This window comes from Chaetodon trifascialis, chromosome 9, assembly GCF_039877785.1.
Source record: "Chaetodon trifascialis isolate fChaTrf1 chromosome 9, fChaTrf1.hap1, whole genome shotgun sequence".
Taxonomy (NCBI): domain Eukaryota; kingdom Metazoa; phylum Chordata; class Actinopteri; order Chaetodontiformes; family Chaetodontidae; genus Chaetodon; species Chaetodon trifascialis.
The window spans coordinates 7,124,599-7,148,401 of NC_092064.1; the positions used below are offsets into that span (position 1 = coordinate 7,124,599).

Here is a 23,803-nt window from a genome sequence, read left to right on the forward strand (position 1 = left end):
CAGTTCTCCATAATCCAAGCCAAACTTTGAAGGGAGGCATCTTCTGTCACCTCAGCTGGCCTCTTCTTTCCTCATGCAGAGCGTGTTAAATCTCAGGTGTTTGAGAGCTCATGTGGAGTTACCACCGTGATCAGTAGACCATTAACTGTTCCAAGGACTTGCCGAAGCAGCCTTTAGCGCTTATGCCCCAAAACTCTGGAACATACTACGACTGCATGTCCCATAATCAGATTCTGTGAGTGACTTTAAACACTCCTGTTGCCCATGGCCTCGTCTTTTTACCAGACAGGTTTGCTAATTGTATTTCCGTGCTCTTGTTTCATTGGCTGTATCCTTTTATGTTTTTAGCCATGGCTCTTGATCTTTTACTACTTACTTATTTATGGATTTGATTTTACTTTCTGACTCCTATAATGACTTTGCATGTTTTACTGCTTTGTGTACCTCTATGTGCTTTTATGTTGTTCCCTTCATTTTTTTGTGAAGCCCTTTTAACTGCATCCTGTGGTTGTCCTCAGCTTCTTCCTCCTCTACTTCATCTACTTCTTCGTCATCATCATCATCTCATGGGCGGAAACACCGCTGTAGTGGTGTTTTGACTGGAGAAGACTCTTTTGTTTTCACCAATATAAAGAGGACTGCTTCCTCAGCGGTAATCTGTTTGCTGAGGAATTTCTCTCCATCATTTAGATCACCTTGACTTTTGTTTCTGCACCAGCTCACTGACTGTAACTGGTGCTGTGTGCGAGCTGAGTGGGAGGAAACAGGTGGTGAGGAGTGAGGGGCATTGGAGAGACGGCTACTATGAAAGCCATGTAAGCCATCCTGCTGTCTCATCAGACCACACACTATCAGGGCCTGGATCCGTTAGTTGGATGAGTGCATGTGTGCCTGCATGTGTTTACTTGTTTTTCCTCCAGGGCTGATCATTTGGAAGAGATGCACCCTGCTGCCTCCATACTGCAGCAGCAGATCATTTGTGAAGCCATTACACCTGCAACTTAGCTCAAAAAACGAACACTAACCCTTGCATTATGGGCAAATGTCAAATAAGTGATGGCAAAATTAGTTTCTCTCCTTTCTTTCCTTTTTTTTTTTTTTTTTTTTTTTTTTGCTAATCCATCTCCTGTTTATTAAGTTTTCATTAGTAGATGAAGTGATACACTTTTTCAGCAGGTTAAGTTTTCTAATGAACTCGGTACCTTAGGGGACCTTGATCTTCTAAGAGCAGAGCTGGTGCTTGATGTTCTGAGGTTCATTTAATCAGTGTGAGAAACCACATGGCCTCAAAAATAACAGATTAATTTCACAACTTTTGTGCCATCCAAACCCATCCTGTGCCAATCCAGCACTCCTTTCGATGCCAAACATTCCCTCCATTGCTCATTTGAATGCATAATTATCAAGATAACACCCCTTGCTGAATTGTGTGTTTGTGTGTAAAAAGGAGTGAAAGGAGGGAATTGAGACTGGCAGTTCATATTAATCAGTGATGATGTCTCATTCACTGCATTTACATGCACACAGGAAACCAGGTTACTGGGAGAGGTCTGTGTTAGCTGGCTTTCTATTAGTCACATGACCAGATAAACCAGACCTTTCTTCTCATTTGCATGTTTTAGAAATGGTGTTACTGTCAAAGGCGAAGAATGATTTGATTTCTTGAGTACATATAAACTGTCTGATTGCTGCTGATCTCTTCAAGTGGCTCAAGTTTTGTCGGGGAAGACTTGTAAGACTCAGCAGACAGAATTGCTACTCCACTTAAGGAAAAGCAGGCGGCATTTTGAGTGCTTTACTTAACGGATGGAGTTTTTAAAGAGTGAAGTAGTGCTTTTGACCACAGGGAGCTGGTAATGTGTCCTCCCCTGTCTGTCACACGGATCGCTGGGCTGCAGTGATTCACATTAACATCCTTAACTTGAAGCCCAAACGCACAACAAGAGGTACTAACACAGCTTTTCCACTTATATTTGTGTATGTGTGTGTGTGCACCCCACAGAGTTGTTGCAGCATTATTTCCCTGAACTGATCACCAACTTAAAACGCCAGTGACAGGGGGGACACCCCCCCCGTCTTTTTAATAATGGATGAGGAGTGGTCTTGATATTAAACGTTAAGATTGCACAAGCTCATGATTATTCAAGAGAGCAGGGGTCTCTCTCCTGTTCTTTTATTCTTCCTTCATTATCTCTCTGTCACCATCATCTAATTTTGAATTGCTTTATCCCGGCCTGATTTTGAACTGTACCCAAGACAACACAGATTTTCTCAGGAGAACCAGTTTTGTATTGGCTCTTAATGTATATATAATGCAAAACATTATGTCAGACCTTTAATTGGGCTGTTGAGTATTCAGTGTTTGAGCTCATTAAGATGCTCTGCAAGCTATTGTTTCTAATGTTAGCACCACCTCTTTCTTGGTTGCTGTAAATGGAATATGCAGTATGTAAGAACCCATAAGGCAAACATGTATGCTATTTGGTTTCCAGAAAAAAAAATCTCCCTTCAAATGTAATAGAACCCCTCCATCAATGGGCAGACATTGATCATTGACATTTAATCAAACCTTTCGTTTGTGTGTTTTCGTGTGATCTGTGCTCTGTCGACTTTTCTCAAGATGCCGGCACTCAGATGGATTGATGGAAGAGGTTAGCTTCCCTTCCCACAACCAACTCTGCTCATCCACCTTCATTATGTGCTGCAGCACATCCTTCACTGTACTATTAGCTGCTCAAACCGCCAGAGCTGCTCAAAGCATGCATTGTGTTAGATGATGTTGCTGGTGATGGAAGGATGACTTTTGATCATTCAGCAAAGACTGAAAACATAGTGGCCGCAGCAAGTGTGTGATATGCCTTTGTTTGAAAATGACAAAGTACCCATCACGCTGGTGGCTGCAAGTGGCTGATTGTTAGTGATGTGAAGACAGAGCAAGTCATTTCAGTGATCTTCCTCACATTCTATAACCCAGTTTCCGAAACCCGATCAGACTGGTTTGGCCTTACCTGTAGGCACAGGGAAATGGATCCAACGCAGCTGCTAAATATTTCAACAGGTGCTGGTGATATGTACTACAGGCTTAGAGAATTTTGGCTAAGGTTTCAACTTACGCCACTAACCGAACTGCTGCAGCACACTTCACAGTTATCCATGTCTTTGTAGTGATGCAAGAATTAAAGGTACAGAATCAATGCCTTTGCTAAAAGTAAATATAGCTTGCTCATTAAAGCTGACACGAGGATGATCAAGGTGCTGTGTTTATAGGCCACACCATATATAATGCAAACACCTCCAAAGCACCACCTAAGTCAACACAATTTTATTTGTATGGCACATTTCATGCACAGGTAAACTCAATGTACTAGAAACAAATGAGATAGAAAACACATAAACACTCTACATACATAAAATTACCTTTTTGCCACCCATACAACACAATTAACAATAAATCCATGTTGCTAAGGTTGCTGTGGCAGTCTGTGATCCCTGCAGCACAGCAGTAAAAGTATAAGAAGAATCCCACAGCCACAAACTGTACACTGGAGCCAGATGAGCTTTTCACAACCTGAACGGAAAATTCAGAAGAGCAGCCTCACAACATTCAGCCTAACATGTAAACAGCTGAAACGTTTGTTTGTGCTCAGCGCTGAGTGAATGACAGCATGTTTGACATGTGACACTGACCACTGCAAAGCAAAGGAGAGCTTTCGGTAGCCTGTTGTAAACCAGCAGAAAGCTCAGACTCTGACACAAGTAGAGCAGGAACATTAAAGAAAACACTGTTTCAGTCTGACAGATTGATTTTAAAACTGGTTAAGCTTGAGGTGAAGCTAAACCTTCAACTAGTGTGACCATGTTATAGTGGAGGGAGAGAGAATTTCCCATGATAACTTGAGTCGGACCTATTTAAGCCTCCTTTTATGAATCAGATTTTCCCCAAATTAGCATGAATTACTGAGTTAAACTGATAATCCTATGTAAACACCCCTCCAGACAGTCACGTGTTGACATCAGATATTCTGTTAGAAGTCAGGGAGTGAGTCACTGAGTGCGTTACACCATACAGGTGTTTCTATTGTTACTACTAAAATCTTTTGGTTTCAGAAGCTCCAGCCAACACAGCCATGCTGCAACAACAGCTCTTGTATCTGCCTGCTTACTTTATGTGAACATGGCAGCCATACAACTGGAATTTCCCTATCAGGATTCAATCCGTTAATACTGATGCTGATACTGATACTGCCCCGACAGTCTCCTTATTATCCACACAAAAAGTCTGGAGGACAAAGATCTGCTTGTTGCTGCAGTAAAAGGTTTTGAATTGTACTTCTGTTAGTTTTGTATTTCTTTTCAAGTTGTTGGTGCATGATTGTTTATTCTCTTAATAACAAATAATGATTCAGTAAATGAATATCCATGTGTTTGTGACATTTTGGTTACAAAGTTAGGAATGCAGGGTTTGAAGTCAAGCCTGATGTTGCCGCACATATAAAAGAATGATCCAAATCTTTTCCACACAGCGAGGCATAAAGCTTCTTAATTAAACTCCTGCATACTCAGTATCTGCAGATATTCATATTCACCATCACAATATTGTTTAGCCTGAACTGTCCCAACACCCAAAATACACATTGTTTTCAAATTTTCACATTTGAGAAGCAGCAACCTTCAGATTCTCAGCAGTTTTGCCTGAAAAATAATTGAAACACTTTATTGATTACATGTTTATCAATGAATCAGCTCAACAGCGTCACTCTTAGTTTTGTTCAAATCTCCATGTGACTGTTTTTCTTGCACCTAGCCAAGCCTTTTCTGCAGGCACTGTTGTTCACTGTTCGAGCTGTGAAATGAGCAATCTCTCTTCCTACGTGGCAATCATATTCTCATTAATAATCTTTTTTTCTCACACTTAATCGCCTACACATAGTTTAGATTAGTGTTTGGGAGCACAATGCTAACGTCAAAGAGAGCTCCATCTGTACTGCTGACCTGCTCAGTCCTGCTTGGGGCCGCAGTGGCTGCAGCATCTCGTCATGTGCATGTACTGAAGGCAGAGAGAGAAGTCAGTGAGGGAACACAAGGCTAACACACGGACTAGCAGATGCCTACCTGCACATTAAACTGCTGAGTTGCATACACCTGCTTGTCGCAGAACTGTGGGAGGACGCCCGAGTGAAAAGCTCATTGGTTCTATTGTTTTTCCTCTACTGGCCATTTTGGGATTGCAAGATGCCACAGTTAGTTAACTTACTGCTCACACTTTGCCATGAAAAGATTTCTGTCTTTTCTCCAGCACTTGGGAGACATTGCCATGGAGGCAGGGTCACGCTTTATGTCTCTGCTGTTTGGATTGTGGTCCTGTATGTGTGGACACGGGAAAGAACTGGTTTCTCAGAGGGGGTTTGCTTTGGCTCCCACTTCCAACACATGGTTGCCAACAGATTCTTCTCCTGAGTAAACTGAGACATGGAGACAGCAAACAGCTACTCATCGTCAGATATTGGGTGTGTCTTTGTCTGAGGAGCAGGAAGTCATCTGGACAAATGGGTCTATTATTGACCGGCCCACCACCTTGGTGGACTAGACTCTTCGATCTGCACATTGTCCACTTTATGGGAGCTGAAAGGAGAATAATCATAATGCCGCCTACAAGTTTAATGCTGTTTTGTTTCCATCACTGTTAAACAGTGCTGTGTCATGTGTTCTTAAATATCCACTCTTTATTTCTTTCTATATATTGATTCTTTGATCTATCTTCATCACCCTATTTCTGTTTTCTTGCCAATTTTCTCTATCATTTGCCCTCCTAGTTCTTATTGTTGCCGTCAATGAGACAATTTAAGTGTTTGTTTCTGTCTTTTCATAATGATTTGAGCCCCCAAATGATCGTGCAAGCTCACAGACTCAGGGTTATTGAGTGTAGTTGTGGCTCACTCTCTTTAATCCCTACTTGAGGTCATTCAGCTTCTTGCACCAGACCATGTCAAAACAAGGTAGTCCTGCAGCAAGCAGCCCTCAGCATGGGCGGATCTGTTGTCGAATCTGTTATCAACGTGGTGAGTGTGCATTTCTTTTGTATAGTGAAAGCTCCAGCGTGGCTGCCTCGCTTGAGTTAATTGGATCCAAGTCAACTTGTGTTAATGCTTGCGGAATTGAGCATAAAAAAACTCCTTTAGCGGAACAGTGCGAGCATGCAGAGAGCAACGCTGTTGTGCATTTGTTGGTGGGGGGAGTCACAAGTGAGAGGAGGCTTTCTTGTCTCCCAGGGGAGAAAGATTAGAGGGCGGGAAGCATGAATACATAGGTTAAGAACGGGGGATGGTGTCAGAGTGGAGAGACTGCTGGGGTGGGGTACCCTGTCAGATCTGAGCTTATCGCACATACATCTCCATATCAAAAAGCCACATGGAATTCTTCAGCTGGGCCAAGCTTTTTGGCTTGACGTCTAACCAAAACATATTTCGAAAGTCACAGAGCACAATTCAAAACTGGGATCATGGGATAAGTCTGGATGATTTTAGGTGACATGGCCTGTCCTCGGGTTCCATCCTCAGGCCACTTGTAGTTGTGATAAGGCCATGATTGGACAGACTGACAACACCCCAGCCAGCGTCCTTTCAATGAGACCACTGTTTCTGCAAAAATGCCAGAAAAAGATCAGGAAACGGCCATGTTTGTGTTTTTCAGTGTTTAGTCCATCCAACAAGTTAGTCTTTTGATGAAAATCACAGTCTTGCGGGGTCACCAGCTTGGCTACAGTGTTTGTCTTCTTTAAAATCTGCTTGTTGTTGTTTAAAAGGACAAATAACAGACTGAAACAAATAAACACTTTTTTTTTAATCACACGTGCTTTTAATTAAATTAAAGAGGGAAACACACAGATGCAAATGGTCAGAAAATGTGTGAACTGCACAAACTACATTCAGTGTTGGACAGTGTGACTGTCAGTTGAAGGAGTAAACATAACAGCAACGTAAAAATAAAATGGAGATGCGGATCCATACGAGACAGGACGAACTGAAGGAAAAGTGTATCAGCTGCAGGCAGGGTTTCAACATAACTTATATTTCATCAATGTACCCAGTAAAAGCCAGAAAGAGTCAGTTTCTGGAGGAAAATAGGAGGACCGTGAGCTCCTGGTGAATGTAAAAATCATGATGCGTCACATAGAGTCTGCTTGTTGTCACAGTAAACATTTATACTGTCACTTGGGAAGAAGTCCAAGGGCTGAAAGACAACTCCAGAGATCGAAACGAGAAATGACTGATTCAGAAACTCCAGCCAACACTACCAGTAATTTACAAATAATGTTTGAATAACAAAAGACAGACGTCTAAAGGGTGTTGCCTTCTCCACCGCTCCTCCCACACTGACCCTGTGTCCTCTGTGCAGTTCAGCGTGGCAAAGTGGAAACGAGCTGTTAATCTGCAAATGTGGGAGAACAGAGTGTGTGTTTGTCCACGTCTCTTTCTGGAGGTGCCCAGGCGGCGCATCTGTGAGAGTGGGTGGTTTTGTACTTCTTGGGAAAGACTTTGAGCGTGCTCCTCGCTAAGCCCTCCCTCCCTCTCTGTCGTTCCCTCTCTTCCCGCCTCCCTCCCAGCAGCTGTTTTCCTGTCTTAGCTGGGAACTGGAGCCAAGCTGTTTTTTCCCCTCATCCTCGCGTCACAAGCAGGAACTCAACTTACCGACTTGCCGACATACACAAACGCACACTCTTTTTGTCTGCCTCTGCCCTGTCCCACACTCGTCTTGCTGTTGCACTGACCTCATTTTTGGACTCGAGACTGAGGAGCAAGCATTCCCACTCTTCTCCTTGGGTGCTGTGATTGTGTGTTCGCAGTGCTGTGTGAGAGCCGCCTGACTGTTCGGGGAAATGCTTTCATGGTAAGACGTCTCTTCCCGTCACACAGGCCTTTCTGTCTCTTGACCTCTTGTTTGGGCTCCTTTCAGTCCAGGACATTTTCTCGGGTGTCCTGTGTCTCTATTGGTGAGACTGTCGCTGAGCTTATCCCTTGATGACTGTTTCCAAAAGTTTTTTTTTTTTTTTAAACTGTGAGCTGCAGCATTCTCAGGATGTTCTTATGTCCCAGAAAAGTCTTGGAATGAATGAAATAAAACATCAAAGCTGTTTCAATTAAATTCTGTATGTGTTTAAAAAGTTCAGGTTTTTGGTGGAGAGGTCCTTATGTTCACAGTTGAAGACTTCCTGGATTGTGTTCCAGTGCTGCTGCAGTAGCACAGCTCAGTCCTGACTCATGATTACACTTGTCATTACCTGGGAGGCTGAGCTGAGTAGATACAAGTCTGATTTGGGTGGTTAGATAAAATCTAAGGAGCACGGTCACAGGGCTGCAGCTTCAGCTGTTTCAGATCTGCACATTAAAACCTGCTCATTTTAAAAGTTTTTGTTCCTTATTGCTGCCTGAGAGACTGTAATATGCTACAGTGACTTCACCCCTCTCCTTAAATATTAAATCAGATAATTACTTTGATAGGCAGAGGAACAGTGGTGAAGGAAGTACTCAGATCTCTCTGTTACATGAAAAAGTCCAGCATTGAAAATGTTAGTCCGGTAAAAGCATGTAATCAGAATCAGGGTTACTACAAGTGAAAGTACTACATACACATGTTATGTTACACCCGCACTGCTCTCGTGTTTTGTAAATGTGGCTAAACAACAACAACACAAACTTTGGCCCGAATTTCTGTCATTGTCAGAGTTTGAAGCTGGCAGTCTTTGTTAACCAAAGCTATAAATCAGCTGCCAGCAGACTTTTTCCACAATTGGACCACAAGTATGGATTCATGACCAAAGTTCTGGGACAGCCCAAAATCACTCAGTGTGTATGTCTTCAAGTCCACAAGAACTAATGCAGACAAAGGCTGGCTGATGAATGCTGTGTCTCCTCACATTGCCTTATCTTCTGTTAAAAGTTGTACTTAAACACGCTGAAAAGCATACCAACCACCATTAATGTTTTATGCTGGATTGTAATCTGGGCTACTTTAGCTGCTCTTTCCCTCACCACTGTTTTCTTCCCAACGATCCCTAAAACCTTTTTTATGATTCCGACCACAGACCGTGTCAACCTCTCCAGCTATTTCTACCCACTTTTCACTTCTCATCAGCTATGTTGGTGTTTCCTTTATGACAATGAATGACTAAGGAAATCTCCCATAATCCACTGAGAGGGAGTGTAAATCTTACCCTTCTTCCAGTTTGCATCTTCCCGTTTATTCCCAGCCTGTCAGCTTGCCGTGGGCCAAGTGAGGGGTGGTGTACATACACACGTGCTCATACACATCTCGTCATTGCTCCCAGCGGGTGTTCCAATGCCGGTGTGCTGATAAGAGCATGCGTGCATCTGAGTGGGTGATACTTCAAAGTCCCTGCATCACCAGTCTGCATTTGAGTGCCCTAAAGCCGTGTGTGTGCGTGCGTGCGTGTTTAGATGGGGGTTGCTTGTGTTAAGACTGGCTGCGCGTGTTTGATATGCTAACAATGGTTGTCATGCTGCCAGCGGCCTTCTTCATGTCACTGCCTCACAAGTTTGCGCCATGGATTCCAGTCTCGTTGCATCTTAAACAGTCTTAGCTCCTCACTGCATCCTGTCTCCCCTACGCCCAGAGCAGAATCAAATCGCGGGGCTGATATGTAGATGTGCTTCTTAATGAAGTAGAGGAGATGAAGCAGAGATTGTTCTTGGTCTGTTTCCGCTGTATTTGGTGCTGGGTAATCCTTTCCACTAAATTCAACTCCCTTGCTTTTCGCCTCCCATCAGGGTTCCCTCCATCACTCGTCACTCACCTGCCCGATCAGTGTTTCTCTCATCTCTTCCCACGTTCATGTTCCTCCTTTAATTCTCCTTGCCTGTCGTCTCTTTCGCTGACACTTATCAGCTCTTAACTTCTTCACAGCCAAATTTTATTCTTTTGTGTCGCTAACCTTTTTAATATTAAACCAGCTTCCTTGATGGGTGACTGTTGGTATCAAGTTTGCTGCTTCATAGCACACTGAGCCTGAAAATCACAGTCCAAAGTGACAACTTTAACCACATCATGACCTTGACCTCTGACCCCTACCCTTCACCATCTTGTCAGTTCCCATTTAAAATGAACAGTGTCTGGTTTCTGTGTTGTGGTTGTCGGTGTGCACACACAGTTTGTAGTTCATTGTGAATTCTCCCACATGCAGCGGCTATTTGTTTTGTGGGTATTGTTTTTGTTTTCATAGTGAGACCATCACTAGTGTGAGCGCCTTCACTGGTGTTTCACGGCCACGGTAAGGCTCGCCAATTATTTTCAGGAAACAATCAAATGACTGTAGGGTGTCCACAGCAGTTTATTGCAGGAAATTGCTTCTTCCCTCTATTACAGTAAGAAATAATACGCTACATTAACTGTCAATTAATAGGCTTAATATACTTGGTGATACAGGTCATATACGCTGAATATGTGAAGATGTTGCCAGCTGTATTGATCCACAGAGCATGGGCGCTGTAAGGATTTGCCAAACCCATGGCAACAGATGAACGAGCTGGAATAGCTCACGCACTGTAAGGTCATCCTGCAATTATTAACCAGCATGTCACATTACCAGGAGAGAAAAGCCTCCCTTTTTCTTGCTACCATGTTTTTGTGTTGTTTTTCTCCTTGTCTGCTGATGATGTACAGGAAGGGCTCCATCAGCTGTGTTTATGTGTGTGTGTGTGTGTGTGTGTGTGTGTGTGTGTGTGTGTGTGTGTGTGTGTGTGTGTGTGTCTGTGTGTTTGTGTGTGAGTGAACGGCTCTCTGCACAGGAGGGGGCAGACAGTGCTGCCGGTCAAGCACTGGGGTGAAGTTGATTTGAAGCTTGATGTTCACCAGCTGGAAGTTCCTTTTTGTTGTCAGCAGCTCCATGTTGATGGCATCATGTCGCCCCAAATGGTTTTCATGGAGAGGCTGACAGGACCACTTCTCTGCCTCTCGATCTTGCTCCCTGAAACACTCTCTGGCTGGAATCCCCAATTGCTGATGCAGCCAGGATCCAGCAGAATCTACATATCTTTCTTTTTTTGATTATGAGCTGGATGCTGTTTTAGAAGCTGGTTTTGATCACATTTTCACATTTCCGTTGTTAAGCCAAATTATTTCTGTTGAACTACGGCTGTTCTATTTCAGCCCTGCTGAATAGTAGGATTGGAAGATGTGTTTGTTTCCAATTATTCCACTAATAAGAAACCGTTGATGGCAGCATTGCGCCTTTGTGGCGTCTAATGTTATGTTTGTGGTATTGGGAAATAGTGTCAGAGTGAGACCTCCTGGTTTCTCTGTGCTAAAGAGCAGCTAGCCTGGGTCTGACAATCATCCACTGTGACAGCTTCAGGACATTTCTCTGCTTTTGCCCATCGGTCTGAAAGCAACACCATGTTTCCTGTCAGAAACACTTCGGCCTCTGCTCCAGGTTATCATCCAGCCAGTCACCAGCATTATTAGACCTCGGTGCAAGCATGCTGCATGCTCATTGGCTCACTGACGAGACTGAAGAGATTTACTCCTTAGGTATCAGAATTTGCTTGATACTCGATAGTATTATAGCAATTTGGTCGACGCGTTCGAGTTAGATGTGAAAATATTGTCGACATGCTGTCTACACAGTCGACACACTGCCCTTCTGCCTCTTTGTGCCACTGGGTTTGCTTCCTGAACGAGAGTCTGTCACGGAGCAACAGCTCTCACTTGTTCTTCACAGACAGACCATTAAATTGCCAAAATCAGCAAAAAAAGTAATATTAATACTAATAAGGCAAGTGACTTGCTGACAGCCAGTCTATTCACCTAATCGCCCAACCCTACAGGATAGACAGACAAGTGTGGAACATCTGATTTCCACAGTCTTACCTGCCATCACCACTATGATGAGCCTAATTCGCGTAGCTTGAAAGCTCATGTAATAATGTAATAATAGACTTGGACTCAGCTTAAAGTACTTAGCATAGAAGTGTGTCTGTGTGTGATCCAAGCTTCTGTGGTTGAACTGCAGACGTCAGTCACTGGAAATTCATTGGTCTCTGTCTAAAACGCAACGACTTTCCGTCTCTGCTCCTCCTGATTCCTATGAATCAGCTCCCTCTGGGGCTTGTATTTACTGCTTATTTTGTACACCTTCACAAATGTCAACTGAGTGGTCAGTAGCCACTGTGACTACTCTGTCCATGACCACATTGTGTGTGTGTGTGCGTGTGCGTGTGCGTGTGCGTGTGCGTGTGCGTGTGCGTGTGCGTGTGCGTGTGCGTGTGTGTGTGCGTGTGTGTGTGTGTGTGTGTGTGTGTGTGTGTGTGTGTGTGTGTGTGTGTGTGTGTGTGTGTGTGTGTGTGTGTGTGTGATAAATAATCCTCACATTTGTCACGACTTCATGCGTCATGTCTGGTGGAAGAAATTAATTAATATGGAAATGCAGCTTATCACTTGTCATGGGTTGTGGTCATGAGATAGTGTTCTGCAAATGACTTTGTCGACTGCCAGAAAGTGTGTTTGTCAGTCTCGCCGTTAAGCACGCTGTTGTTGGTTAAATTTTTTTTCCTAATCGCGCGTCTCCTGTCATGTCCACAGTACGCAAGCTTTGTTATATTTAAGCAGTTTGCCTGCTCTTTGTGATCCGAATCCTTTTACTTTGACATTTTAAACAAGTATCATTTCAAAGTGTAAAATATACATATGTTGTTTCGATCCCTTAATCTCTGTTTCTGTGTGTGACTGTGTGTGTGCGTGTGTGTGTTCATCTCATTTAAGACTCCCATGGAGGGTCAGTACCAGTTACAGCTCTGTACTTTTCCTGGAAGAATCATGTGGAGTCCTTTCTTGAGAAACTGTAGGGGGGGCGAGAAAAACATGTGAGAAATTGCATATAGGAAAAGGTGACAGAGAGAGGACAAGAAGTAACGCCAGTCAGGCACATTTGGAACGACTTCTCTCAACTTGAAATGAAAAAGTGATATACAGCGAAGCTCTGCATTTGTTTGGAAGTAGCTTATGGCTTTCTATTTGCTTGCTCAGCAGGTGCATGTTACATTTTCTTATAGAGACTTATAGAATATGAATTGCATGGCGATTGTTTGCTCGATGAAGAAGGGATTGGCTGGGGAGTGCACACTGCATGACTGTATTCAGAGGAATTCAGCACCAAGTTTCAGCGAATCCTCTCTTTGTGTCTTAGTCTTTCATAGTCAGAGGGTTTGTTTCACCTAAAGGCCACTAAACCCGAAAGGCTTTTGTTCAGCATGCCCTGCCTTAGTACAATGTGTGTGCGTGTGCGTGTGAGTGTGTGTGTCAGAGAGGCGATAGTTGGTATCTATCTGCAACAAAACACAGGCCTGGTGGGGTGGTCTATGAATGGGACCACATGTAAGTGGGAGCTGTGGCTGCTATTAGTATGTCTCATCTTATCAGCTTGTTGGCTGTTAGTTTTCAGTGTGAATGTGCAGTCAAAAGCCAGCACATAACTGTCAATGTATAGAGGGGTGAAGAACACATGCATTGGCACACAGACAAACTCATGTGTGTGTTTTTCTACATGCTAGACTGACAACCGAAGATAGGAAATGGTTTCCTAGAGCAGCACCAGAAGTGAAGAGAAGTTCATCCTTCATTTCTCCTTCCCTGTCATTTTGCCTTCACTCCACAGCCTTGGCTGGAAGCCAGTGCTGTTGATGCCATATTTTGGCTCCACTGTGTGTTTGATGCACATAAATAAAAAACAAGTCTTGTGTTTTAGAAGCCGAATAGGGCTGTAGCTACCAGTTATTTTCAGTATTAATTGAAAGGGTTTTTTATCCAAGTAATTGCTTAGTCTAGAAAACACCCGAAAACAGTAAAAAAGATATCCATCAGTTTCTGAGTGTCCCAGGTGATGTCATCAAAAATCTGTTTGCACACACTGTCGTGGTATGAACATTTCTTTGTAATAAAACAATGAAAACCTCAAATCCTCACATTTTCAAGGCTAGAATCACCAATTTTGGATTTTTTTTAAACGATGAATCATTGCAGTTCTGAAGCGTGAAGCATCAAGTGCAGTTCCCTTTTAACTGAGTGTATAATATTCCTGGCCTAACACTGTGAATTTCTATTTACATTTGGATCAAAAGATTTTATTTAAGAAATATCCTTTGTGGTCTGCATCATCTTCAAACTGGCATCAGACATTTACCCTGGGGTAATATTACGCTGAGTCACTGTGTCCTGTCTGCTTAGTCATTACTGACAGTTTAACAGTGGACGCATAATGTTTTCATTGTGTGTTTCAGGAGTGTGGTTCCCCCTGGCTGAAGACAGTGTGTGTGTGTCCAACAGCACCCTTCCACTCAGGACCCACTGTGTTACCATTGCGCCCATGAGGTAGCGTCAGGACCTACCCCCCCTCATTACCACCCTTGGTCCATCCATTTCCCTCCCCTCTGTCCCTTCCTCCCTTGGACCCACCCAGCCATGGGCCAGAAGATCTCTGGCAGTATCAAATCAGTGGATGTACGCGGGGAACCCTCATATCGGCCGGTACGCCGCGAACTGCGGGGCCCGGATTTCTGTCGGCCACCCCGGCTGGACTTACTGTTGGACATGCCATCGGCCAGCTCTGAGGTCCAGCTTCGCCACGCTTGGAACCCGGATGACCGATCACTCAATGTCTTTGTCAAGGAGGACGACAAGCTGACGTTTCATCGACATCCAGTGGCACAGAGCACAGACTGTATCCGCGGGAAGGTGGGCTATACCAGGGGCCTCCATGTTTGGAGGATCCACTGGCCGGCCAGACAGAGAGGCACGCATGCGGTCGTCGGCGTGGCCACTGCCGAAGCATCTTTACACTCAGTGGGCTACACGGCCCTGGTGGGCTCAGACTCTGAGTCCTGGGGCTGGGACCTGGGTCGGAACAGACTCTACCACGATGGAAAGAACCGGCCCGCTTCCACATTGGCGCCCACATACCCCTGTTTCCTGGAGCCAGACGAGTCATTTGTGCTCCCAGACTCTCTGACAATAATACTAGACATGGACGAAGGAACGCTGAGCTTCATGGTAGACGGACAGTACCTGGGAGTAGCTTTCAGAGGGCTAAAAGGCAAGAGACTGTATCCCATCGTCAGTGCTGTGTGGGGGCACTGTGAAGTATCTATTCGCTACGTCAATGGATTAGATCGTAAGTGGCACAACACTGACACACAAACACACGCAGTTTCACACAGTTTGTGAGAAATGACGTGGTCACACACGTGATTGACTGATAAAACATTCATCTGGCAGCCTTTCATTTCATCACTTTCACTCAGTTAAAATGACAAAGGCAGACAGTAGCAGGTCATATCAGCTGATGCTAATTATTGTTTGTTAATTCTGGGATGGCAGCTCAAAATAAAATGTGGCTGTTGTCAGGTGTGTGCTTCCTTCAAGCTAGAGTCTGCGTTCAGCCGGAGAGTGTTTATGAGGCAGAGGAAGCATCACTCTGGAGCACTGTACAACCACGTTTCTGTAGCTGTATCTAGTCGTAGTTGGTGTTTGGATCAAGTAGTTTGTGGAAAAATAAGGTGTGTGGAATTTATTTCAACGTGTCAGATACATATTAAATCAACATCTGACATCCCCACTTGTCATATGACTGAAAAATATGCTTCCAACACCTGCTGTTCCTTCCTGCTGTTTGTTTGCTGGCAGTGTTCAGTATTGGAGACGCATGATTTGTCAAAACTTGTTAGATGGCAGCATTTGGAGAAACCAGCTGATGGTCTCAAATGTCTTCCTAAACCAAGACATCTGCTCCACAAAATTCTTTGCTTCCATGAGTGTATGGTGTCAAAACTGCTGAGTGTCGGTGCCGAATTCAATTTGATTTGCAGTAAAGTTGCACACACACATTTGACTTTTGTATGTAACTGCAATAACTTGTATTTCTTGAAATGTCAGTGACTCATATCCCTCTTTTTGAACATCTTCCAAATATGAAGACTGGTGCCTGTTTTGACACCATTGTTTGCATTTGCGTCCCTGCGGAAACGTGGTCGGTAGGTAATTTTTCTCAGCGCTGTTTACGTATGAAACTCCGGAAAGGCTTATATTTAGACCTGCTCGTCAAGGCTGTAAAGGCACAGTGTACAGTTTGTGCTGTAACGACTTGGGAATCTGGTGACAAAACCCAGGGTAGGACCAGAGAGCAGAGGAGGAGGATAAGGGACAGGAAACCCGAATCTAGGAACAACGTGTGTTCGGTCATCAGTTATGGGTTATGGACAGTTATGTGTGTCTCTTGTTGTAAGACAAAGTGCAGTTTAGAAGATGGACTGAATGAGAGGAGTCTAAATCACTTAGCCAAGTCATTTTGACAGTTAAACTGCTAACCGCCTCTGGAAAAGTCAGTCATGCAGTCTTTAGAGTGACGGAAATGGTCTGTACTGTTTAATGTATGTGACATCTAGGGGATATCCTCAACAGCACTCCAGTGGCTAATATTCTGATACTTCACACCCGGACTTGGGTCTTCAGAAATGTACAGGATTTGAAGTCTTTACTAGTAGATGAATTTTTCTTCAGAGTAAAGCGGATGGATATGCAGTGTACATTTCTGTCTGTTCTGATCTATAAAAAGCCTGTAATGAGAAGGACTGCTGCTTTGTTTACCAATAGGAAGTGGCTTAAACAGGCTCCCTGTGTTCTATTTCAAGTCTGTTTCCCTCAGTCACTTTTCACTGAAGTCTATTTTTCATACACTCTGAGAGCAAAACAAAAAAACTTTATTCAGCCCTCTGGTGTAAGAGGAATATCTGTGTTGCCACTGTCCTGAAGACGGTGTGTGTTTGTCTTTCTCCATGTTTATTCCTGCCCCACTGCTCTTTTCTGTTAAATGTCATCGTTCCAACTAGGAGAGTAATCTATCGAGTCTGGCCCTCAGCTTGTGTAATAGCCCTCAGTCCTCCCTTCAGCTCAGGCCTGCATGTTGCACAAAGACCCAAAATGGGTTGGAGGCGTTGCCGACAGTGAGGCACGGACACCATGTCCATGGATGCGAGCCATGTGTGTGTATGTGTGCTGGCAGACAGCAGCCAGTAGAAGAGGAATTCTGGAGGATGTCCCAGTGTGCCTCTGAGCTCACCGTCTGGCCGTGCATAGTGAGAAACGTCGGGTTAGGTGTGTGTGTGTGGATGTGTTAAGCTGCTTAAATGCACATGACATGAAGTAGCCCATAATCATGCCTCATGAAATGCAGCATTTGGAAGCTCATCGCCGCCTGTAGTTTATGAAATATTCTCACTGTTTTGGTTGTAGTGTAAGATCTGGCTAAAGTGAAAAATCTGTTATTTAGGAGGCATCTGCAATGAATAGATATGGAAGTGTCCTTTCATTAGTTGGAAATTGCATTAAGCACTATGTTTTGTATTAATGCTGAATCAAATGACTTCACCTTGAAGTGGACAGATAGCTGGTGCTGCTGATACCACTGAGAACCCACATCCTCTCTGAGCTGCATTATGGGTGATGAAGGTGGCTGGTTTTGACAGGGAGAAAAAAATGTGTGGGAAAAAGATGTTATCACCGGTTGTGTTGCATCAATTTTGATTATTGATAATTGCTTGTAGTTGTACATTTGTAGCCTTTCCACCCAGGTCAGAAATAGAACTGGGTGCTTCTTGTGAAAATGGTTGCAAATAACATAAAAGGAGGTTTTTGGCTTGCAGTGTATTGGTTTGAAAGTGCATGAATGGTCTGCCAGTCTGTGTTTTGCCATACTAATGAAGCTCAGAGATGGCAAAACGGTTTTCAAGTGGAAATGGCTAATGGTGCTAACTTATGAACTCACATCAATCACTTATTTTTGTTTGTTTCTTTCCAGTGTGCTTCATTGTAGACATAAAAAATAATAGCAATACGTTAATCAACATGATATTCTCTATGTTCATGCATTCATGTCTGCCAAGTACAATATCCTTCGCAGTGTGGATGCTTGCATGCGTGTTCGCAGAGCTTGTGTTCTGACAGAATGCACATGAGACATCAGTGTGTGATAAGCGGCATAAGGCACATCTCCATGTTGTAACTCAGAGAATTGAGGCATCAATATGTATGCTTGGAGATGGCAGCGCTCCCCTATTCCCAGACCTTGCTTTTGTGCATCCTCTTATAGCAATTCAACTAGGATTCACTCTTTGTTCACTTTCTGGGTTCTTGCTCTTTCACATGTCTTGTAGTCTATTCACGTTCTTTTTTTTTCGCTCCTTCCTGCCTCCTGCTTACGCTTTTATTCTTCATCTCTATCTCCCTGGGAAGTGGGAAGAGATAAGTATCCTTAGACTTTTCTCTCCTTTCTATATTGTCCCTTAATGCCATGCATTAATGCAGTTTTCTCATCCTTGCAATGTTTTAGTGAACACTTTAGTCCTTTGGCCCCTAGTCCCAGAGACCCTTGAAAGCGAAACCCTGCTGAGACATGATTTTACCGGTTCTCATACCTCTGACTTGCTTTTGTCTTAAAGTACGAAACAATGGGATTGCTGAGTCTTGCTGTCCTCCTCCTTCTCTTCTTGGAAAGTCATATTTTTCTCTCCCCCACAACAACCCTCATGACACCACAGTGGTCTGGCCAGTCTAATGGCAACAAGCAGATTCAAACTCATTTACACCTGAACAAGACAGCCCATAGAAGAGGAAGAGTTTCACACACACTACTGACATACTTGCCCTCTCCTTTTGCAAAAGAACCCTATTTGACTCCAGCCCTCATTGTGTTTCATCTCCTCCCTCCTGCTCTCTTTTCTTCTTTATTTTTTTCCCCTCATCATCCATTTCAACACTAATCCTTCCTTTCAGAGTTTACACACCCCATTGCGGCAGCAGGTTGCTGTGGAAATGGGTTAAGCTGACTTTTTGGTGGATAGGTGGTTAATTGTCAACTATGCAGCCTGCTCATGAGTTTGTTGGCCAATGCCTTGGCCTATGCAAATGGGATGTCTTCTTTCTGCCTGTTCACAGTTCAGAGCTGTTGGCAGTATTCACAACACAGATGTAAGCTGTAAGTTGAGCTCAGACCTTGGATAAATGAAGGCTGAACCTTTACTCCGCTTTGCAGAAAGCTACCTTGGATCGAAAATCAGGCAGTCTGTGTATTCTGTAGAGACCAAAATGCAGCACTGTGATTGGCCTTGACTATGTGGAGTAGGTAGGGCTGTCAAAATTGTCCAAAAATGGTGTTTGATTATTTCTTCTTAAACACATAGGTTCAAACCATTCAAATCAAATAAGATAGGCATACTGCTTGTTGTTTCAATACAAGTCCTCTACAATACATACAAGCTCATGTCCGCTTGGCCCACATTTCAATTTCAATCAATGAAGGTGACCTTGTGTGCAGACTTTCCCGTTGGTGCCGGTCCATGTGTCCTGGAAGATCTCAATGTCCTGGACAAACAGGAGGAATTCCGGTCACTTATTATGTGATTATGGATCCTATTTTCCCATGTTTTTATATCCAAGTGATTAGTGGAGACAACAGTTTATACATTTTTTTTTTTTTTTAGTATTTAGTGAGAGCGCTGCAGCTGACAGCCTCGAAATGCGCAGCTATGTAATCCATCCGGGCGTTTTGCTCACTGTGAATGTGCGTCCACTTAAACTGTTTGTTTCTGCCACTGACAGGCTCCGATTTTTATTCCAAGTGTCTGACAACATTGTGGAAAGGATCCCTGCAGAGATCCTTTTTAACTAGAAACAGATGCTGTATCGCTCTCTCCAAAGCCACCAGACCCCATTCACAGAAAGAGTAATTCCACCACTGTAACACACGTCATTCAAATGTGACAAAAAGAAAGTAAAACTCAACAAAACCTTCTTGGTTTGTTTTTTCACTGTTCCAACACTAACCACTTACTCTGGATTGGTTGAAATAAATTCTGAATTCACAGAATCGGAAGAGGAGCGAGAGACAGGGTGGACATCAGAGAAGCAGTGGGGCAAACAGCATGTAGGACGTTCTCACAATTAACTTGATAGAGAGATTCCCCATTTACAAAAAACAAAAAAGAAAGTTTATCTGGAGCTGTTGTCATAGCAACACGTCCTTAAGCCCAAACCTGCAAAAGTGCCGGTTTATTCACAGTTGGTTGCATCATCACTCCGTTCAAGGTGAACACCATATATGAACTCATTTTCAGATACAAACCATTCCTTTCCTCAGAGACATGACGAAAAATGTTGACAGACTTCAGATTTGAAATGAGATTGTGCAGGTCACTTTGAGTAACTGAGTGCTGTGCAGTGCATTAAAAAAATGCTTTTGCTAGTTTCAGTGGGAAAAAAAAGAAAGAGACACACAAGCCAAGACATCTCTCCATGGACAAGTGTGTCATCAGTGTCACAGCTAGTGTTTGTGTGTCTGAATGGTTGTTGAATTGTGTGTGTGTGTGTGTGTGTGTGTGTGTGTGTGTGTGTGTGTGTGTGTGTGTGTGTGTGTGTGTGTGTGTGTGTGTGTGTGTGTGTGTGTGTGTGTGTGTGTGTGTGTGTGTGTGTGTGTGTTTGAGGTGAGCACACATACACACATGACAGTGCTCTAATCACGCATGCTTAGACTCCATTTCCTGAGCAGAGTGGGAGAGCGGCAGGAGGACCAAATTGACGGCAGTCCATGCTTTGTCTGAACCTCACTAGTTCAGTGAGCAATTGGTTTCCGCCCTGAGTGGACATTTCGATTTGGACACCTGCATTTCCAATTAGGCATAGAGCGATGGTTTCCGCGATTGCATCCTCCCTGCTGCTGACCTCACTGTTCTGCTCCAATTTTCTCTTTTATCTTGTACATCATTGATCTAATTCTGTCTGTCCATAAATATATCGCTCTCCTCCCTTTTGTCACCCTTTGACCTGTTGGTGAAAGGCGAGCCGAGATGTGTTCACACCTTCAGGGCTGTATATGTAAGCCACACACACCTGACATTGTAAAACTAGGTCAGACAGCCCCAACAGTTTTATGCTAATGTATTAGATAAGCATGGCTGGAAGTCGGCACCCTTGCCTGTTACCCAGGTACATCGCTCGTCATGAAGGGGATGCAGGAGGAAGGGGACGAAGTTAAATGAGCAGTAAATTGGAACATGTGCCAAAAAGATGGACCTATCCTTGGCCCTTACTTCTAAGCAGGACAAAACTGGGTCGTGTTGTCTGTCACAGTGAGCTGATGTGTGAATACCCTGCAGACATACCCACGCAAATTCATTGGGCTGCGGGCGCGAGGCTGCAGGAAACCTGGGGGAACTATCACCAGTTGCGTATTGGCCATCTCACCTCGTGAGAGCAGACTGACTCGCCATCATCCCGGAATTCACTCCCCTTCTTACTTTGTTCTCGATTAAGTGTTGGATAGATGCGCGCCTGCTTGCCTGCCCACCTGCCTGCTGGGCCTCAAAAGTCCAACGGTGCGTCAGGCGCTCAGTCGTCCTTAACCACACTTTCCCACACTCCATCTCCTCTTAACTGTGCCATAAATCTGTCAGAAACTAGTCTCTGCCATGGCAGAAAACACTTGAGCGCTTGAGAGGAAAGGGAGAGTGTGCTGAAATGCTCCCAGCTAATTAGCATGGATTGATTATTAAACCTGCCTGTTCATTCTGATTTAGTTTAAAAGTCATTCAGGGTTTTCATGTGAGATGCAGGCTGCTTTAAATAGGCCGACCCACACACTTTGGCTCCAGTGCTCATTATATGGTTGTGAAAGAATATATAATGTAAATATTATGAAATTATATGTCAAGTCAATGTTAGGGCTCCTTTTGAAGGAAAGACCCCTGAGGTCAGTGTGAACTTAATGAATGAGGCCTTTTCACTGAGGAAGATTTCTCATTGGTATTGAAGTTGTTATTGAAATGGTGATATCAGCCAGTGCATTCAAAGCTGTTACATTTAAAGTTCTAGACGTTTGTCATATGCTGGACGATATTTAAGAAAATATTCACAAATGACACATACTAAGCTCCATAGTTACCTACAGCAAGTAGAATAGCCAAAAGTCAGTTTTTAACCATAATTTGTTCTCATTTAAGCAGAACTAGTCTGACAATTCAAACCACTTAGCAGGGTTGTTAATTTGTCAAAGTACCAGTTGATGGACAGTGTGCACTTCCTGTCTCTGCTCATTGTCTCTGCCTGAGAGGACCACTCGTCACCCCAGGCAACCTTTGCCATAGAGACCAGCTTGTGCCAGCAGGGATTAGCTGGTTTTCAGCAAATTTGTGCCATCGTCATGTCATGATCTCCCCCAGGAGAGCGTTGTCAGAGAGTAATGATGCTGAAGGTCTGTGATTCACCTCTGTCTAGGAGCAGTGGTTTCACATGTGTGCTGGGCAGTGTAAAGGTCATGCCCATATACTCAGACTGAAATCAGACTTCCACAGAGAAGAACAGATCAGTGTGTGGCATGATCCCTCTCTGTCAAACCAGGTAGAGCATCAGTGGAGGAGAAAACACACACGTTATGGGGTTTTTCAGCATGCTCGCTTCTATCAAAGTCTGCCAAATGGAAGCAAAGCAAAGCGCTTTCCACAGAACGCTAACCCCTTTCACAATTGGCATCCGTTAAGAATAAAATCTCCTCACACGCTGAGATCTTTTTGCACTGTTTTCAGAATCTCGGTCCAACTGAAGTGGAGTTCCTTTGAATGCAATTCGATGGAATGTGCAGCTGGCTTCTTGTTTGCTCCTGCAAGAAGCTGCTTTTCTTGTAGTGGAACTTTTATTTTTTTGATCACAGCTGTCCGTGCTGGATTGGCAGTTTTTCTACCAAATGGCAACATTTGATTGAACATTTCCAGCATTACAGGCAGCACTTACAAATGGAGACACCCGCGGTGCATGTAACACACGGTGTATCTGTGACTATGTGCTCCCAGTACAGTGACATCACACCACCGCTGTGGGTGGTGTGAGGAGCTGGTTACTATGGAAACCACCTATATGCGGAGGCTGTGATCGTTCGGGTAGACTGATTGATGGGTGCTGTAAGGCCCAGCGGAAAGTACATCAGTCTCAGGGGGGTCCTTCATTCCGCAGATGTGGAGAGATGTACGGAGTGTGTGATCTAAGTCCTTTATTTATGAGAGAGTTCAGACGGTCACAAGGTGCTGGATAAATGGAGACTTGATAGTAGTATCAGTTGAGCATCTCAGTTGCAAATCTTGCAAGCTGGTGTGCTGAAGCGTGGACTTGCCTGTGCAGATGGAGGGTAACGCGACATTGAAGGGATGTGAGGATTTTTTCTAGCTGCGATTATCAGCTGTACACTCTCGTTGGACTTATCGCTGCACATCGTCTATATTCAGTTCATTCATCATGTCTTTCTGCTTTGGCTACAAATGAGTCCACACTCTGCCACTTGTCCCCAAGGTGCTCTGACAAAGGCTTTTCATTATGCACATGGCTGTCAAATAAATTCAGGTAGCTGTGCTCCATTTCTTTACACCCTGTCAGGTTCTGGTCACTGTTGGATTTCATTATTTCCCCTCGCTGCCGTTTCAAAGGTCACTAACCAGACCGCAGCACAGCAATTCACTGAGATGTTCTTGCAAAAGTTCAGTGTAAATTGCAAATAACCACACAAAGCAAAGCATGGGGATTTTCTGAAGAGATTTACCAAAAGTTCGATCTGCTTTTAATTAGAATCATGATGTAAGCTGAGTCAATGTTTATCCGATTCATGGCTCACTACTGACAAGCTCCTGTTTCCTTTTTAGCTGTATTTCTGTGTTCACCATCCAGTAGCCACCAGGGCAGCAGTTCATGTCCAAAGGGAATG

General features: G+C 43.9%; 1 protein-coding gene across 3 annotated transcripts in view; it reads left to right on the plus strand.

The window, feature by feature from the left end:
- The window catches only part of LOC139336929 (SPRY domain-containing SOCS box protein 4-like), a 39,410-nt gene that overhangs the window by 10,710 nt on the left and 4,897 nt on the right, over positions 1-23,803 (plus strand). For 2 of the 3 annotated variants that reach the window (XM_070971242.1, XM_070971243.1), the window contains exon 2: positions 14,289-15,178. In XM_070971242.1, coding sequence (XP_070827343.1) covers positions 14,470-15,178 — 709 coding nt within the window. In that variant the 5' untranslated portion in view covers positions 14,289-14,469. Of the gene's footprint in view, positions 1-7,651; positions 7,888-14,288; positions 15,179-23,803 lie in introns of those variants that run through there. The other variant, XM_070971244.1, reaches the window with a different exon arrangement.